Here is a 19,569-nt window from a genome sequence, read left to right as displayed (position 1 = left end):
CAAAGAAAGATTTGAATGATGATGAGATCTGTGCTTTTAAGTCTGTACATTTTGAAGAATAAACAGAAATAGAACGTAATTTTCTTTCAGTGTCTCTGATTTATTAAAACATCAGCACTCAGTGGATGTTCCATTTTATTTATAGATTTGAGAGCAATCCAGCCTTTCTGTTGTACTCGAAGATGTCAATGACTTCAGGAACACACAGAGGTCGAGAGTCAGCCAGGTGCTCCGACGACTGCAGCAGTTTAATGACGGCCGAGAAAGCAGGCCGCTCCTTGAAACTCCACATCCAACAGTACTTCATCAGATCATACCTAAAATGATACGATAACAGTGTTAAAGCAAACTAAAAGGGATGCTGGGCACTAAAAGACTGGTCCAAATAATCATATTCACTTTCTTGAAGATGTCAACTTTTTTTACCACCACACCCAGTGTGAGCCCTGTACTGTATATCACTCCATTCATTAGCTTACGTGTACTCACAGAGGGTCACCACAAGTCTCTGGTCTTTTCATTCGGTAACACCCCTGTAACTTTGGAAGCACTGACACAGGCTCCAACTCCGGATACGGTGGAGAGCCTGGAGTATCACAAAAAAGTAAGTAATAAATAGATGATGTCATATGTAATATAATAAAAAGGCTCATCTGATGATGAAATACTGAAATACTGTCCAAATATTGATGATGAGACTGTTTACAATGCTTTACCTAATGTGACCAGTTCATACAGTAAGATTCCAAATGACCACCTGGAGAAGAGAGTGGTAACGAATGATGTGACGCATTTTAAAGTGGTTTCTGTGATATGTAAAAGGCCTTCAATAGTAAAACAACAAACGCAAACAATGCATTCTATTCTTGTATATGTGTGGTTTTTTGCTTTCTGAACCATCACTGTGCCCTTACACGTCGCTCCTGTCAATGCTGAGCTGCATCATAATCTTCTCTGGAGCCTGCCATTTGAGCGGCACCTCCGCCGGCCTCTGCCTAATTGCTGAATCCGCTTTGCGTCCTCGAAATGCCACACCCAGTCCAGACACGCGGGCTGAGAGGCCCGGGCCAATTAAGATGTTCCTGGCAGCAACATCTCCATGCACCAGCCTGTGCTCTGACATCAGGTAATCCTGAGGGAGGAGACAATCACAGTCAAACATATCAATCTCTGGTTGAAATGTTTATCTAATGCTGAAGATAAGCAACAAATACTCCCCCTGGTACCATATCGGAAAAAGCATATTATGACCTGCTGTGTGCAGAATGATATCTGCCACAGAGCATGACAATATGGAGCTCATTTTAGTCTCATTTGTTTTGAATAATTGGCCTACAATAGTGACTCACCAGGCCAGCTGCAACCTGCTTTGCCACCTGAAACACTGACCTCTCGGAGAAGAGCGATCGATTCCCAGAGTTTGAATCTTTCTATGAGAAAGGAAAAAAAAAAGCTGGAGTTTGCACGTATCATTAAATTAGAGTAAGTTTTGGACCAGCTGTGCACCACTGTTACGTTTCTGAGTGTCCAGAGAAAGTGAAGGAGGTTCCCGGGGCTGCAGGACTCTAAGACCAGGTACATTGGGAGCCGCTTGGTCTGACAGTGCAACATCTGCACCACGTTGTCATGCCTACAAACTCTGGCATGGAACAGGACCCACTCCACAAACTCCTTAGCTTCAGGGTGTTTAGGGCCGTCTAGATGGAAGTACATTAATAACAGAGGGTTATTAAGAGGTAAGTAAAGAAAATAGCTACCTTACAGTAGCTCTTGATTCTAATTACAACACACTGTGTGTTACAACCTCAATTCTAAGGGTTGTAACACTAATTATCTCTTGACTCTGATCACCCTGGCATGGCTTTGAGTCATGCTGCACCTCTGAGTGACTTCACCACCACAGCAACTGAAGCTCCATCTCTCTTCTTCAGCAGACCTTTACACATGGGGCCGTAGCGGCCTGTCTGCCAAAACTCTAATCCCTCAAGAACACACTCCTCGGTGATTTCCCAGGGATCCAAAGCCTGCTGGACCTTTGGAGTGTTTACAGGAGCTGCACTCAGCGATACACTGTGTTGATCTGTTAAAACACACACACACACAACAGTGGATACGGGTTTAGTAGATAAAATAAAGCACTCATGTAAAAGGACTTTTAATTGTTCAGGTGTTTTTTTGTGATTTTCTAAAGAGGACAAACAGCTGCTGCAGTTCGTACCGTTCGAAAACCGAGTCGAGGTGCTCTGTCCTCTGTGTTTGTTCTTATGGAGACTGCAGAGAATCAGAGCCACCACGAACACTGTGCTGAGAGCCAACAGAGAGGGGATGATGATCACTGCGAGCAGACCTGACGACTCATCTAGTGAAAGAAGAAGCAGCATAAGTCAGTGCCGTTTGTCATCATGTCCGAATTTCAGCAAGAGTGAGAAGGTGTAGTGCAGGAATTCAGCTTCCAGCTGTTTGCAGTGAGGTAACAGCAGCCTTACAGCACGTGGGCAGAGAGGTGTCGTTGCTACATTTGGTGTCCACATCCATGGGGAGCGTGCGGTATTTCTCACATAACAGGAGAAATTCAAACGTCACCAGCAGAGACGTTTACCCCTGAGGAGAGTCAAACTGATGAAGGATCAACGACTAAATGAAGTGCAGCTGCTCCAGACTCCTTCAACGTTTTCCTACCTGACAACTGATGCCCGGGTGTTTGAATGAACGCACGCTTCCAGCCTCATGATAGAAAAATGAAGAGGAGCAGAGAAGTAGAGACATTACAACAACAAGCCTGTTGCCAGCTGCTTTCAGAAAGCTGGCTCGGCCTCCGTGTGTCTGCCTGCGAGGGCGCTGACCGAGGTGGTGAGCTGGAAGGTTGAGTGAATGTCAATCATTAACAAATGAGCAGACTGATAACATTAACACCACCAGCCACCTTAATGTTGACTGATTCAACTATGACTAATGAGCATGCTACAGTGCTACTTTGTCCCTTTTGTCGGCTAGATTAGACATTTGGTTGTTGTTCACTGGATTTGAAATAAAATAACAGACCAGACTTTGTAGTTTTTCTCAGCTTTGACTTTTTATCACCGTCAAACCGTCAGTTTCTACAACACTATAGTTCATGAGCAACACCTTGCGGGCACGTTTGAAAATGAGTCCTGAGGTTAATACAACCCTGTCAAAATAAAATGTTCCCCTTAGAGTTGTTCTTAAGATGTGTCTCTGTGTTGCTGGTATGATCACGTCACATTTCATTTTGCATACACTGTATGTTTCTGTAATATCTTGAATAAACAGAAGAAAGAACAGGAAACATGTGGGCGGTGGAAGCTCCATCTCTCCTCTTCAGCAGACTAATCTTACAGAAGAGTGCGGTGTAGCTTCTCAGCAGCAGGGGCAAAGAGAAGTCCTTGAAGAAAACCCGCCCCAGGCTGCATGGAGTGACTGTTCTCCTTTCAGCACGACGGTGATCTGATTCGGCTAAGACAAGACTGGTGTGGGTCTGACTGTCCTTAAATGTCCCAGTCAAAGAGACAAGACTGATCCCACAAAACATCTGGTGGAGAGACCTGAAGATGACAGTTCACAGATGCTTCCTATCCAGTGTGATGGAGAGGATCAGTGGGAGGCAGGAATAATTCTACATAACTATTATTATAGTGATTTTAAAGTCACAGGAAAATGTCGCGCAGAAGTAATGTGCAGAACTCTATCACACTTTTACTGTCGTTCATCCAAAGTAACAGAGAATCCAACAAATGCAATAGTGGATGAGCTGCATGTGTTCCTGTTAGGGAGCCTGTGATGCCTGTCGCTGTTACAACCACAAGATGGCGCCATTGCGCAATAAATCGCTCCCAACAATTAGTCTCCTCAGTTCTGACGCAGAGACTGGCTGCAGTTCTCCAAACGCATTTCATGGACCTAAAGCTCGGGAATCACCGAGAAGTTGCAGCTTATTGCATTGGCAACACAAACTTGTCAAGACCTTCTAGGACATATTTACACCATGGAAACTAAATCCAGCGCTTCGAATCCAACAAGACCCGCCTCTTCCTATTCACTATTGGATCACTGGAGGGGCCGTAGGACCACCCCCCCACACACGTGATTGGACTGTAGCCGCTGCAATCAAGAGCGCGACACGGAAAAGATAAAAAAAAAACTAAAGTTATGGAGTGAAGCCTGGTCGGACCGCGTCTGTTGCATGTTGCTGTGTAGCTTTATTAGTAGAAACAAATCCCCGAGAAGCGGAGGAGAGAGCAGAGCGCGCAGGGAGGAGCAGCGAGCGGGGTTTTAGTGGTTTAAAAAGGAGCAGACGACCGCCGGGACCGGAGGAGGGCCAGGTATGTTTTGCCGTTTCCAGGGACTGGCTTGCTGATGTCACGGCGGAGGAGGGCAGGGAAGGACGACAGGTGCGCAGAGTAAAGTTCCCTCTTCAGTAGCTTTGGATGAGGAGCTGTCACCGAGCGGAGGACCGGCCAGCAGCTGGAGATTACTTTGTGAACTTTCCCACTATTTGTCCAGTCTCTTTTCTGGGCAGTGTGATCCATCTCCACCGACCTCTTCTTTATTCTGGAATACATTCTCTGCTGTGTCGGAGCCGACGGGCTTCTGGTGCGCACACGCCGCGGCGCTCGGCCGATCCTTTACGCGCCGTGACATCGGGCTGCTGTTGTTTTAAGGGCAGTCTCCGTGGAGCGGGGTGTGGGATCGAGACGCCTCAGCATCACAACCAGCACTCTGCACTTCAATGCGACACTGACGCAGCTGGTCTCGCATCCCCGTCGCAGACAGGTGATGCTCGACTGATTCTATGGAAGAGCTGATCAGCTGAGGAAGTGAGGTTTGAGATTCGTTTTGTTTTTTGTTTTTTTTTTATTTCCTGGGATGGAGTACAACACGAGGAGGAACCCCAACTTCTACAATCTGCAATGATTTTCCCGTGCGTCACTGCGTCTTAGGATCACAAACGAGTGTTGCGCTGAAGGACAATCGCTCTTGGACTTACTTTCAGGTGTGCAACAGCTACCAACGATGTCCAAGACGCTGAAGAAGAAGAAGCACTGGTCCACGAAGGTGCAGGAGTGCACCGTGTCGTGGGCGGGTTCCGGGGACTTTGTCACGGTAGTTGAGGTGCGAGGCGGCGCCGAGCTGGGAGAGTTCCCGTACCTCGGACACATAGTTTCGGAGGCGATGGTTTGTAACGTCGGGAGGTTTCCCGTCAGCGGGGACGTGCTGCTGGAGGTGAACGGCACTTCGGTGAGCGGACTCACCAACCGAGACACGCTGGCTGTCATCCGCTACTTCGGCCAGCCCGTCCGCATCAAGACTGTGAAACCAGGTGTGTGCGCCTATCCTCACTGGAGTCACGATGACACCCTCTGTTTCCCCGCACCCTACACACACACACACACACACACACACACACACACACACACACACACACACACACGTGTGTAATGCTCTAAAAATGAATTGCTGTAGCAGAGTCACCTGAAGACTGAGGAGACAGGTGTGACATGTCCCATGAATAAATAAGAGGCAGCTTCACAGCTGGGCCACGGTGTTGTGTTGATCAGCTGTGTTGTGTGTGTGTGTGTGTGTGTGTGTGTGTGTGTGTGTTAATTCTCTGTAAGCCTGTTTCCTGCTCACTCACATGGAGACAGACCCGTCTCTACTACTGTTTTTCCTGGCTCTACAGTCCTGTCTGACACCACATAGGGGACCCGCTCTGCTTGCTCATAGAGCCCAGATCTGAACCCAAGCCATGCACAGTCATTAAGCTCTCAGCCCTTTGTCTGAACTCGGTCTCTAATCTTCTTTGCATCCATGCACATGTGTTCGCTGTCCTAGTCGGGGCTTGTGTACAGTACAGTAGCCCTGACACTTCCACACTGACTCCTGCACACTCACACACTCTCACACAAACACACACACACACACACACACTGTTTGAAAGTCATTGTAAGTCACTGTCTGCTCGGAGCTTGAAGCTTATTGATTTGGATGTAGGTGTCTCTTATTACCAGGCTCACTCACAATTAGTTTGTGCTTCTTTATGTTCCACAGACACGCCTAATGAATGTAGAGTTTCCAAAACAAACTGGTCAAAGCCCACTAGTCATGTGGGACAGAAGGTGTGTTTGTGTTTGTGTTTGTGTGGGTGGATGGATTTGATGGAGGCACTGCTGAGTGTGGCACTTTGGAAACACTTAGCAGGGATTTGTGAACGGTTGTCTTGCCAGCTTAGACAGTGTCAGTCTGCTTGCGGCATTGAGGTGAGTCCAAGTCTAATTGAATCAATTACGCACATATCCTCAAATCCCCGGGATGCTGCGCTTGCCTGGCAACACGGTTTAACACTGTGGCTGTTGGGCATTTCTGCTTCGCTGTGGTTTTCTCAGAGGAGATTGATCTATTATAGGTTGGGTTAGGGTTAAGGTTGTGGTGGAGCTTACATTTCTAAAGGGCAGGTTCATATTTTTTCAAGTCTGTCTTAAAACAACAGTCAGGTGCTCATATGAGCACTGAAACAGGTTTTACTTGCTGCAACCTGCTCTGTCTGGTAATACAGGCCTTTCAGAGATCCCTCCAAAAGATACTTCCTATGCATGTGATGCTCACCAAAGACCACACTTAATTTGTGCAAAGAACAAGAACTGTGAACTTGACCACTCCCCAGTCACACCTCCACCACCACCAACGTGCTGCCCACCTGCATCCCACCTCCTGCACATTAATTGCAGCTCCCTGACGCTCAGAAAGGTGATATATCATATCACAAATGACATATTTCATTTCATGAGAGGACCAATCTCTTGCTATGTCTATTTAGAAGACACAGCATGAGCTGTCCGTCAGTTTCAGCTCTGCTGAGGCGAACTGTGGATGTGGAGAATCGTTACACACCTAATGACTTCCCTCGAAAAGGCTGTAAAAAAACAATCTATTTTGTGAGCAGTATGAAGAGGAGGAGCAATTACAGCAAGTGAAACCTCTTTCAGTGTTCATTTGTGCACCTGACAGAAAATTGTGAACCTGTCTTTAAGATGTATTTTCAGTGAAAAGGTTCTAGTCAGTGAATCACGTGACTTTTAACAGGAACGACGACTAGTTTTTATTTACACGTTTTATAAAAGTATGGATTCGTGTGCAACTTTGTAAACCTTTTGCTTTAGTTTAGACACTAGAGTCACCAAAGTGCACAAAGTCACTGGCGCTGTTACTGTGTTTCTCACATTTTCTCCCGACCTTGTGTTATGCAATGCTGAGTTAAGTGATGCTCGAGCTACACTTTGACGGCCGCAGGCTGCTTACCGTAGGCTCCTCTGTTTTCTCCCCTGGGTCCTCGCTGTGTGTTTATATCTCTGTCCCCTCTCTCATGATTAATTCATGCATCATCCATCATTTATGGCTGCTCGGTGCCAAGATGAGGTGAGCTGATGGGCGGATCAGATGTTAGCCGACTGGTGTGGATGTACACTTGTAGTCTCGGGAGGTTGCAAAGTTGGGAGTGATGCTGAGCACTACGGTATGACTGTGAAGAGTTTGGGGTTGATTTTAGGGGGGATTTGTGTGCCTAATTCCCCAAACATTAAAACAATTTCCATAGAAATGTCACAGCACAGTGTTGCTCATGTGCTGTACTGCACTAGATAACGTTTTCACGTTGTCTTGACCTATAAGCGAATGTGCCTCATTGTCGCGTTTTGTTATTCCTCCTCCGATTTTCACCACATCACTTTATACTGTTCTTTGACTCTAACTTTTGCTTCTGTACCATTGCTTCCAGTCCTCTGCAATCACCAGTGCACTCTATATTTCCTCTCTTTAATAATTCCTGAAGGCAGTAATTTCCCCCAACTGCAATTACAATTAATTCTGCAGCTTCTAAATTAAAAATCATTTTAAGTTCTTGCTTCAGCTGAGACCTCCTCTTGACACTTCTCCTGCACAGTCAAGACAAAAAAACAAAACAAAACACAAGTTTGTCTCGAGTGGTCCTCTGGCTGCAGTCCAGCCGATGCACTCAGCATGCAGCTTCCATCCTGTAAGTGGAGCACAGCAGTAGGCAGTAACCTTGAGGGGACTATTGAGAGTAGTGGCGTAGTGATGGCAGATACCCGTTGCAGCTTAGAGACCTGTCAGTGGGCAGCTCATTGATTAATGCTGTAAACAGACTTAAATCTGCTTGTTTTTGCCTCATGAAACTTAATGGATGGACCATTTAGCTCTCAGGTCCCGGAGCACACTCAATTCACCGGGGTTTTCTCATACAAAGTCTGAAAGACGGATAATAACAATAATACTCTGAGATGACTGAGGTCCACGTTTCTGCAGCCTCACCCCAGAGATCATATCATGGGCAGTGTATGAATTTATTTCTCAAGGCAAGGACGCAAAATAACAGTTATCAGAGGTCAACTTGTTTATTGCGATGTTAAGTGTTTTCCCCTGTAGACTGGGAAAATATAATTTCATACAATCATAATCCACTTGATACCCAAGGAGAGCCACTAAAATGAACTGCCTGAGCTTTTATTTACCATGTTCATTTAGGAAAGAGCACTAATGACTAAAGTACATGAGATATCTCACTTGGGGCTTTTATTCTGATGTGCACACTAAATTATGAAAATTCACCAACTGCTATTAGTTATGTTGTTTTTCAAGCGTGCAGGGCTTCTTCGAGTGAACACATCCTGAATACCAAAGGTGCCAGAAGGAAACGGCTAACAATAATCCTGAATAATCGAGTGTGAGATCATTACAGTGGGTTCTTTACTCAGCACACACAAATGACCCTGTCTCTCTTCTCGTATCATTTTACACTGTTACGCTTTGCAGCAGTTTATGTTACTGACGCAATTTACATTACACTACATTTTCCCCAAATGTCAAAACGTTGTGAACTGGAATTACAGTACTGCATTGTGGTTGTGTGCCTCTGCCCACTAGAGAAGTCGCAGTTTACATGCACCTCTGTCCACACTCATATTCTAATACGTTTATGTAAGTGGACGTTGCTGAGATTCTAGTAATTAATGAGATATAGCTTCGCTGAGAATAGGACATACATTGAGGTCATGGCGGTCTCAACCTTTGACCACCACAATCTAATAATTTCATCCTGTGGTTAACACTTGGTTTTCTACCTCGCAGTGCAACGGAGAAGTAAGTGCACAGTCTGTGTTAATGTGTTTCCTCACCACGGCACAGTAGGGGCTTCTGAACCAGCTGAGGGGAGCTGTCAGGAGCTCTCTGATTCCGTGCCTCCTACTCCTCAAGGTAAATGCAACTTCTCTTCCAGTCACTGCCTTCGTCGTGTCTGCGTCTACAGCGAGGCCCTGGCTCGTATCAGAATCTCGCTTGTAAAGAAGGCGAACATTTTACTGTTACCAGACAACTTAGCTGCCGGTGTGCAGCTCATCTCTGCACAAAAAAATCCGAACTGTTTCAGAGTGAAACTACACAGTTGCAGAGAAAACAGCAACAGTAACAGTCGCACATTAATGTTATTTCATGAAGAATGAAATACCACTCGACCTTGACGCAGTTAACAGTCACTTGTTGCATTATAATGCTTAATCCCGCTCCTCCTCTCACATCACACTCCTCATGCAGCTCTAAACACAGAGGTCGTTGAGTATTCCACCTGCAGACGGAGCGTTACTGGCAACCTTCTCATCTGTGCACCTCTCGGCTGCATCCTGTTTTTCCTTTGCCAGTGTGTGCGTGTTGAAGCATATGCGTATCGCAGCTGTACACTTGATGTGACATCCACCCATCATCCTCCACCCCTCCCCGCTGGCTGCTCTCCCGGCTCATTCCCCAAACCTGTCACACTTCTCCGGCCTCCGCGCTGCCAGTCCGTCAGAGGCGAGGGGTGGATGGATGTACCAAAACCACTCCCTCACCACCAAACGTCTGCAGCTGTTGTGAATACTAAAGCACACTACTGCTACTTTTTTCCCCACATCCGTCCTGCTCTCCATGGAGCAGCCCTCTTCTCTGGCACAGCCCTGCACTGCCTCATGCTCTCCTGATGCACTCCCTCTCTGACAGCGGTTTACACTTCTGTCTTCCCTTGTCCTTGCATGTGTTCTCTCCACTTCCAGTGCACGTAGAGAGACCAGTAAGGAGGCACAATGGATTATTGGAAAGGATGAGTGAAGGGTTCTCTGGTACAGTTTCTCATTCACTGATTTCTACTTCATTTGTGCAGTCTTGGGAACCATCAGTGAACCGGAGAGCTCTCCAAATCTCCCACAGGTGTTTAGTGACATGGGCATCCTTCTTCATTTTTACCTTTCTAATTCTGTCCGTAGAGCCGCATTGCGGTAATGAACAGGCCAACAACAAAGATAGTGTTTTTATATGAGCCATGCCTCTTGCTGGCAGGCGCCCTGACTTGGCAGACATGTTTAAAGGCATTGGAGATGAGTATGTGCTGATTCACCAAGACTGCCTCTTTCTACTCGCTGAGTGGTCGTGCTGCGATGTCAGCAGCAGCAGCAGCAGCAGCAGTAGCAGCGTCTCCAGGTTGCTGCTGGTGGAAATGGACGTGTGGTTAAGAGACACACACACACACACACACACACACAATCTCTTCCTCAAAGACTCATGCCCTCCTTTCCTCAGCTTGACTCCTAATTGGTCTCTCTCCAGCAGCGAGCCATCCCTGCAGCTGTTTATGCCTTTTGAGATAAGATGAGACCAGCTTCTAAACAATGCAAATACAGTACATAGCAGTCCTGAGCCTGGCAGCTCCTCCTGCACATCATGACGAATAATAACCAAAATGATTCCGACTCATCCTTTTTGTTTTTAACATTTTCCTGGAAAATCCTCCCTATTGAAACTGATTTTCCCTGTGATCTTGTGTTGCCAAGTAGCTAAAACTTGTGTTTTGTGCTGCAGAAACACACTAATCACCACAGTTGGAAGTAAACAAGTGATCTTTATGATGCTGCTTTTGCTAATGGAAACTAGTGAGGGGAATAAGGAGAGAGTGTATAAACAAGTTATAGTGAATGCATCAGCAACACTTTACACTTAACAACTCAGGATTTCCCCTTTTCCCTATAAAGATTTGGCCAAGAGAAAGAACCCACACCTGAGACAAACGACGGGAGGGGGCTGGGCTGGAGTGAGGGGCTAATCACATGACAAGTTGTTCTGATTTGAAAACAGTACTGATGTGTCTGAGAACTGATTGGCCCCAGGTCCATTAATTTTAGAAATTGTGTAGCTGTGAACAGCAGAGACTCGAGATAGAGTGATGGAAATGGACTGTCATGAATCAATACGCAGGAGCAGATGTGAATAGAAGGATGTGGAATAGATCGTGTGAGACTTGATTGAACTGAGTTTCCTCCAGATGCACACTAACTGGCTTCTGTGGAAAGCCTATTTAGGTACTTTGTTTAGGGCTGGATCTGTAAGAAGCATCCCCGAGGTGCTGCCAGCAGAAGCAGCTGGCACATGATTCCCTGGGCACAGGATTCTCTTCTGAAGGATGTATTGCATTTAAGCGAAGTATAAGAAAGAAGAAAAGAAAACAAAGTGATGAACAGGTTTGAAGAAAAGAAAATGGGGTCAAAGGGGGAGGAGTGAGACAGAGAGAGAATAGCTGGGGAAGAAACGGAGAATTGGAGAGGCAGGGAGCGGACAAAGAAGATGAAAAAGAGCAACAATAATAATGGTGGGGGTGAAAGGGATTATGTTACAATTAATCAAAATAACAGTATTGATTCTCCACAATTAGTTTTTCCAGTCATGTCTGCAAGTATAACCAGCCCGCGTGAGCCGACTGCATACGTGTCTGTGCGCAAGCTTGCATGATAATGAAAAATTAAGGCACATCTGAATTGGTTTCTACCTCTGGTGGGGTCGTCTTTGGAGACCAAACACAATCAAAGAGAGAGACACAAGGCGCTTCCTCGTGCGTGCTTTCGAATGCTGGCAGAATATCTTTGTAATCATATTTCCCCCTAGATCTGTTTTCACTGACGCTGGAGGAGAACGGAGAGGTGGTGCCGTTTTGACTTTTCTTGGATTCATTCTCCCCCCAGATCTCAGGAGTTTATTTTGAAAGGTGATGATAAGACTAAGACAGATTGCCTGTCTGCGCAGTGTGGACAGCGCAGACTTGTATTCAGCTGGGATCTTCCTTTACACTTAGAAGACTCAATCTCCGGGTTGACTGTGGTACTTCACACTTGGCCCTTTGCCTGTGCTGTTGGGTCTTCGTCAATACCTGTCCTGCCAGCTCAGCCCACTCAGGTGTTTAGTCCGGGTACTCCACCTCAAAGAATCGATCTTTGCCCGTTCTGCTTGTGCCCATGACAACATCTCATATCAAACGGAAATAAAGCCCACCTCCTTCCCTAGCGTGCACTACTCAACCAGCTGCTGCTGTCGGAGCTGCAGCACTGCTGGCGTCTCTGCCAAACTGTGCTGGAGAACGGTGAGAGGAATGAGATTACTTCTCATGTTGAATTTATGATGAGGTAAAGTGAGAGTTGATATCGCCTAAATAGAGCTTCCATCATTAGTCTGGCGAGACATAAGTGACGATGGCTTAAGACAAATGACTGCACAAATGGAAAATCCAACCTCTCGGAGTCCCAAAGTCAATCTGTAGAGGTTTGTCCTGATGAAGCGGTCATTTTTTTTTTTTCACTACGTCATTAATACACTCTTCTCCTTCCTCCCTCCATGCTGAAGTGTCGTGCTCTGGGGAGATGAGGTTCTGCATTAGATGAGGATGAGGTTCCTCATTAGAATTCATGGGTGTCAGGATCTCAGCCCGGCCAATTTAGCTCGCTTTGCTCCTCAGCTTTTCTAACAAGTTATTGATCGGGTCCAATCTCATCCCCGGTAAGTCAGCCGGCGCGTCGGAAGCTGCTTCATGTGTCCGAGGACACCGAGAGCAGGTCACAGGTGACTGTATCTATTTTGACGGCTCGCCTTTTGAGCCTTGTGCTCGTGAGTGCTCTTTCTTATTTTCTGGTAATAAGCTGTTCCCTGCACATTCTGCATTTTCTCTTTCGGAGAACTTTGACCCTTTGGCTGTGAGGTGTTTGGCTCTTTTTTTTTTTTTTTTTTTTTTAAGCCAAAACACACACAAGCTGACACACGGTGACAAATTTGCCCTGAGGCTTTTCGGCTGCAGCCGGCCTGCTGCAAGCGCGCCGAGATCTTCGAGCAAATTGACTCAAGAGATCACATGCACATTACTCACTGTAGAAAGTAAGCAGAAGGACGTGCCTCTCTGCAATCCTGGCATTGCAGTGACGCAATCGCTGAAGCATCTACTAGTACCAGTCATTCAAGCCTGCTGTACAATAGCCAGGCAGATTGTTTGAATAGCTTTTAGATGATGATGATGATGTGTTGCTAAGAATAAATTCAACTCTTAAACAAAGGCTGTGAGGAAACCTTTTGTTTGGTTTTCCGTCCTGGTTTGTAGAGTGGAGTATCCTCAGCTGCCTCAGGTCAGGTGACCAGGTCATACCGTATATATTTAGGGCAGCAGTTCTTGAGTATTTCCTCTCACCCCTTGACCCCACTACACCCTGCCCTAGGGCTCAAATTCTAAACCTAACCTGCATGAGTAAGCTGTGTATATTTGAATTCTGTCCTTGTAATCACCTTGAACCACCTTGTGTCGAAACCGGAAATGACGACAGGGTTCGAAACTTTCTCTCGTATCTGTTACAACGCTTTGGCTTATCGTCAGTGCACATCTCGCAGGGTGACTTTGAGTGTTTTTATCAGGGAATGGCGATGATGTGTGGAATGCAGTTATTTTGGATTTGTTGAGCAGTGTGTGCACTCCACCAGTGTATTGTTACCAACAGGTGCTGTGTCTGGCAGATGTCCCCCATTGTTAGATCACGATGAAAACATCAACAGGTGGTTCTTTCATTATGGCACATCTGATGTAAATGTAAGGCCTTCAACTCCATAGTTTGTCTATGAAAGGCACAACACTGCACTACAGTGCCTGGATCACACACATTTTAACAAACATAACCACAGTCTCCATTTTCTTCTGTTCTTGTTGTTTGTCCGGGCCTTGATTCATCAGAACCACATCACGGATCATTCAAGGCCCATCATTTGTATGCCAGAGATTCATCGCATTTGCTTTGGTACATGTCCCATAAATGAAAAGAGGTTTCAAGGTGGTGAAGACTTAAGGTCGTTTAACTGATTGTGATTCCAGCGGAGCTGTCACACTGAAACTCTCCAGAAAATCACTCTTAAATCATTGTACTCATAGGATGCATCGACTTCCTTTACAACTCAGGAGGATCCACTCGCTGATGAGGAATGTGGTTGGACTGGTCTCTCTGTTATGTAAATGTACAACCTGGTTGCACTTTTCTATGTTAGTAAAATGGAGTGCTGGAGTATATTAAACTACCAGGCTTCTTTTTTTTTTTTTTTTAGTCAGCCTTTAGTATCTTTACAGCACAGATTCATTATAGAGCTGGAATGGCTTTTCAGAGATCCCATAACTATGCCAAACAGCTCCCCTTAGCTGAGCAAAATGTGAAGTTTTCTCAGCAGCACTGGCTCATATCTGTTGACTTGAAAGCTCTAAAATTTGGCCATGGAAAAGGGAGTTCCCTAGAGCTGGTCTGGGGAGGACCAACGTCCAGCCTCGTCCTGCTTTCATGTTATCAGACGTCCTCTTGACTGGTCCAGGCTTTAGCAAAGCTGTTTTGGGATGGCCCTGCCGCTGTATGCTGAATACATGCCAGGGAGCCTGTGTGTCAGGGGCCTCCTTAGGAGCTGGCAGAGTAGCAGATCACATCGATTCAACATTTAAGTTGCTAGGCGTCACAGCTAAGCTGAGAAGTAAACACACATGCAGACACACAGGCACATATGCACACAAACACACGCACGCACGTGCGCACAAATGACAGATAAAGTTCAGATTCTCAGTGACAGGCACCCACCCGTCAGTTGACCTGCACGACCTCTCACAGCAGTTAAGCACAAGACCGCTCCAGACCAGACATAGGGGAGTGCAAAGAAAATAGATCCTCTTGTGGTGTAGACTGTCTTGTTGTCAGCGCTGCGATCACACCGTGCAGTCACATGAGATGTGTGCTTTATGCTAATATAAAGGCTTGGCGCTTGCTTTGCAAATATTACTCACTGGCACCTGTGAAATGAAAGGTGTTACCTATCTAGGATTCCACACATGGCAGAAAACAATCTTTTCATGTTTCTGTTTTCAAGTTACAGGGTGTAGAACAGGGGCAAAAACCGGGAGCATCTTAGGATTTTAGCTCTGTACCATGTATCCTTCACCTCCATACGTTCGCTTACTAAGTTGAACATTAGTTGCGAGAAATTAAACAAAATGAAAAGTAGCCAACACAAACTTATTTGATTCTGCAGCATCATGTTCTCCCTCCCCTGCCAGCTGAATGTCAGATGAAACAAGATTAGGGCTCAGCTAGTGGCTCTCTGTCTCTCTCTCTCTCTCTCACACACACACACACACACACACACACACACACACACACTCAAGCAGGGTGTGTTTGTGACTTAAAAGCTGCTGCGGTGTTCCAGTGGTGCAGTTACTCACCTCTGCAGTGAGTCACCCATGCACTGAATGGCAGCTTGTGGATGAGAGGGCTGCCTTTGTAACCATGAGTCCACGCTGACTTACAGGAATTTGACATCACTGGTGCTGTCATGTAGCTGCTTATGGTAGATGATCATCGAGTGGGTTACCACAGCACAAAAATCTGCAAGCAAAATAGCAGATGCACACACACACACACACACACTAAAGCTAAAGGACAAAACAATTGTTTTTCATGTTTTAGTCCATTAAGCACATTACTATCTAATGATTTTTAAAGTGTGTGAGTCATTTTCTCTATTCCAGGCAATCATCAGTTGTCATTTATTTCACTTTGGTATTAAAACAGACTGCAGGGGCGTTATTTTTTTCTATTCTTGTGGGTAACCATTTCTGTATTTTACTTATTTGTTTTTCTTTCAAAGTAGGGTATTTATAATGTGATTTTTGCAGTGGAAAGAGAACAGGGCCACTTTTGAAAGCTCATTGTTGACGTATTCAAGCAATGGAGAGTCGGCTAAATGCGACGTTAGAGCTACGGCATTGTACATTTTAAAAATCACAGATGTATTGAAAAAAGATTTGTTTTGCACATAGAGAGATGACACATTAAAGGACGACATCCACAATTTGCCACTTGTTTTCCATGCTTCTGCTTTGAGGACTACAAGTGTCTTAAACGTCCCTCTACCTTCCCTTTATTAAAACATCTCTCCGCTTGTACTCTCTACTGGAAAAAAAAAAAACCTCCTACAGATGACATCTACTGGAGGGGTTTTCACTTTAATTGATGTCATCTGAAGGGAGTTTTCAGCAACAAGTACAGGATTATATTAAACTATGGAAGACAGAGGGAAGTGAATACAATTCATATACATAACAATTTACTTTTTTGATCCCCTTGGAGAAATTATATTATATATTACAGATTGTAACTTGCAGAAGGCTGGATTTGACAAAATAAATGTAAAAACTGGTAAAGTGAATGGTCTAAAACATGGAAAACCATCAGTGTAGTCCTTAAATAGTGTATGCAGATGAGAGTCTTCTGTGTGTGCAGGTCCTTGATACCTGTGTTTTCTTTTCCGTCTCACCCCTTCTGTTCTCCCGGTGCTCTGTTTGTTTCAGCCATCTGTTTGTTTACCCTGATTTATTGTCTGTTTTTTTATCTCTGTGCTACAGCGAGCACCACCGCTACGATATGCAAATGTATGACCAGCTTTGTCACTGGCAAATAACAGCGTGATCCCAAGTTTGCATGAATAACTGATGAACAGGAGTCGTAACGAGGCCAAGAAAGCAGCAGAACAACTAAGACATAAATTTAAAAGAGAAAGAAAGAATGAAGCAGCACTGTTAAAGGTTCGAGTTGAAGTCCAGTTTTTTTTCACTCACATCCTCAGGTCTTAATTCCACCGTAGACGTAGAAACACATTTGGCACCCATGTCCTGTAGGTTTGCCTCTGTGTGACAAATGAAGCCCCGCTGAACTAGATAGAACGAAGCATATACACATATAAATATAGGCACATGTACTCTCATGATTTCCCAAAAGCCTGCTGTTACTCAGCTAATGATCCCGCTCGGTGCCTAAGTCGTTTCTATTATTGGGATGTGCTCCTATTCATCCATCATTGGGTGCCTTGGTGATGCAGGGTGGCGGGGCGCATAAGTGGCCCCGCACTTCGCTTGTCTCAACCCTCTGTCAAAACCACCCCCAGCCCGCCCTTCCCACCCCTTTTTTCTCCTCTTTTTATCTCCTCTGTCCTTCTGTTTTCCTTTTGCTCATCTACGGCTGGTTCATGTGGGAGACTGGGAGCTTTATTTTCATCTGCTGTGTGGGTTATAGAACTGGCCTCAAAGGAAAGAGGGCTCTCTCCATGGGAAGGGGAACTAGAGCCCCAGTGGAGTGCATGTAAATAGCTTTAAAAGATGGCATGTTCAGGGAACCTACAGTGGTGACTCTACTATTGTTTTTGATGTGAAATTAACCCAAGGCTTTATTCTCATTGGCAACACGGTTAAGGACGCCCTACGACTCACAGGGAGCAGGTGCAGCAGTTTATGTCGTTGTGTAAAACCCATCAGTGCGTCCTCTTTGTCTCCAGAGGGCAGCTTGCCTATTAGCCATGTATGTAAAACTAGCCACGCTTGTTTGCTGGTTTCGGGGGAGTTACTAAGCACTGTTGTGGTTCCAGTTGAAGCCTGTTTTTCCAGACTGAAGGATGACGATGTTTGTCATTGCACGCTAATCGAAGGTGGAGATAATCGTCTCAACCCGCGGCTCTAAAAGCCTGTTGTGACTGACGAGATCTCCTTCTGGCTGTTTCTATCCCTGACAGTCTCCCTACAGTAAGCGATGACAGTATGGATGATGTAGGTGCTGAGCCACGGTACCTAGCTACCAACTGGTATCAATTACACCAGGTGACATCCAAGTCCTGGGAATGGGGATATGGTGTATTCTCTTTCCCCTTTTTAAAAGATTTAAAGAGAAAGGCTCAGAGTAGGGGATTTAAAATGACACAGAAGCTTACATGAGGACAGGTAAACCGAGTCCTCTCAGTCTCAGAGTAGGACCGTGATAGTGTGAAGTGTTTTTGGGATGCGTGCTGTTGCTGGCCTTGTGTAAATGTAAGTGCAGTGCACATTTCTGTTTTAAAACAGAGGAGAAGAGGAAGAGAAAAGTGCAGTGAGAACAGTTACCTTGTACCTTGATTCCCTCCCTTGAGGAGCATGGTCTGATTTCCTTGCTGGCAATGCAGCACTGTAGCACGTGCACACGCATGCTGACTGCTGCAGCATGAAATCATATTCCGTCAAACCACACGACTCTAAAGCTCTCACTTTGACGCTTTTTTTCCCAGTTTTTCTTACAAGTTGTCAAGCTTGTGAGTGTTTTTTTCCCCTATCTTCTCTTTGATCTGTTTCTCATCCAGTATTCTCTCATACTTTTTTTTCTTTATTAACCCAGCCTCAAGGTGCCTTGTGTAGTCTATTTTGAGCCTCCCTTGCCAGTGCTGCTGAATCAAAGACCATTTGATGATGCATTAATGATACATTTCCTTTGTAACAGCACTGTTAGTTGAGTTATGATGAATTATCCACTGTCAGACTCATAAACAAAACTGGCGGTGTAATGACTTAATGCCTAAAAAAAAAAAAAACACAGATGTGAATGTAAGTTGATAATAATAACTCCACTCCAAGACAGTAGTGTTTGCCTTTGTGTTTGTTAAGTAACAACAGGGGTGAACACTGTGCAAGAGCTTGTGAAATAAATGCTTTTGTTTTTGGTGGAAAGGAGCGCCTCAGGAAACTCTGTAATGAGGATGAGAAAGCATTTGACACTCTCTGTCGCAGGCTACAGGCTGTTTCAATCGAGTGCAGAAGTCAAGAAAAGAGGAAAACAGTGAGGAGAGGAGTGGGGGGGGGGTGACTAGAGGAGAGGAGGATTAGGAGGGGAGGAGGTCTGATCTAAGCCCCTACGCCCCATCTTGCAGGAGATGAGCTGTGCTGTTAGTCTGTTAGTTGTGGTGAGGGCTAAATTAAGTCATCAGCAGCAGCGCCGAATTACGGCCAATTGCAGATAATGGCTAGTCGGAAATGTCACAACAATCATGTGTTGATTAGCCGCGCTCCAGTCGCTCAGCGGCGTCTATATCTCGCTGGGTCGTTAGAGCTGGATAGCAACAGTCCGTGGACTCTGAACCCCAACACGCTGCCGTGTTTACGTGTGAATGTTTGACTATGCGCACACACACACACACACACACACACGACCCGAAACCACACGCTGGAGCCTTAAACTTGTGTTTTAAAGCATAATTGAAAAACAGATTTGTGTAGTGGGGTAAAATGTGATCTGGAGTGTGTCTGTTTCTGATGTTTAGTTTTTTATAGCTTGTTTAAGTGGCCTGTTTCTGTTTCTGTGTGTGTGTGTGTGTGTGTGTGTGTGT

General features: G+C 45.4%; 2 protein-coding genes across 3 annotated transcripts in view; one reads left to right on the top strand and one right to left on the bottom strand.

The window, feature by feature from the left end:
- Window positions 1-122: 122 nt before the first annotated feature.
- si:ch73-206d17.1 (tyrosine-protein kinase STYK1) lies at window positions 123-2,828 on the bottom strand. Of its 2 annotated transcripts, XM_026367373.1 has the most exons (10): window positions 2,680-2,828; window positions 2,487-2,601; window positions 2,219-2,359; window positions 1,880-2,080; window positions 1,516-1,697; window positions 1,350-1,430; window positions 915-1,132; window positions 717-757; window positions 490-586; window positions 123-317 (listed from the first exon to the last, which is right to left on the bottom strand). In XM_026367373.1, the coding sequence occupies exons 2-10, from the start codon at window positions 2,533-2,535 to the stop codon at window positions 140-142; spliced, it is 1,188 nt and encodes a 395-aa protein (XP_026223158.1). In that variant the 5' UTR covers window positions 2,536-2,601; window positions 2,680-2,828; the 3' UTR covers window positions 123-139. The 2 variants fall into 2 exon arrangements, with proteins under 2 accessions (XP_026223158.1, XP_026223160.1); XM_026367375.1 differs by having other exon boundaries at window positions 294-317; window positions 480-586; window positions 2,487-2,825.
- Window positions 2,829-4,243: 1,415 nt separating this feature from the next.
- The window catches only part of magi3a (membrane associated guanylate kinase, WW and PDZ domain containing 3a), a 97,736-nt gene continuing 82,410 nt past the window's right edge, over window positions 4,244-19,569 (top strand). The window contains exon 1 of the mRNA XM_026367370.1: window positions 4,244-5,338. Coding sequence (XP_026223155.1) covers window positions 5,032-5,338 — 307 coding nt within the window. The 5' untranslated portion in view covers window positions 4,244-5,031. The remainder of the gene's footprint in view (window positions 5,339-19,569) is intronic.

Source organism: Anabas testudineus, chromosome 7 (genome assembly GCF_900324465.2).
Source record: "Anabas testudineus chromosome 7, fAnaTes1.2, whole genome shotgun sequence".
In the NCBI taxonomy this organism is placed as follows: Eukaryota; Metazoa; Chordata; class Actinopteri; order Anabantiformes; family Anabantidae; genus Anabas; species Anabas testudineus.
Note: the sequence above shows the minus strand (reverse complement) of the source record. Positions and strands in the feature narration are given on the sequence as shown.

Excerpts from the sequence above, each read along its gene's own strand:
- si:ch73-206d17.1 (XM_026367373.1), bottom strand. The coding sequence starts at position 2,535 with ATGGATGTGGACACCAAATGTAGCAACGACACCTCTCTGCCCACGTGC. Across the intron at positions 758-914 it reads AGCATTGACAGGAGCGACGT|GTGGTCATTTGGAATCTTAC; the intron begins GTAAGGGCACAG and ends TCTCTTCTCCAG. Across the intron at positions 318-489 it reads GAGACTTGTGGTGACCCTCT|GTATGATCTGATGAAGTACT; the intron begins GTGAGTACACGT and ends GTATCATTTTAG.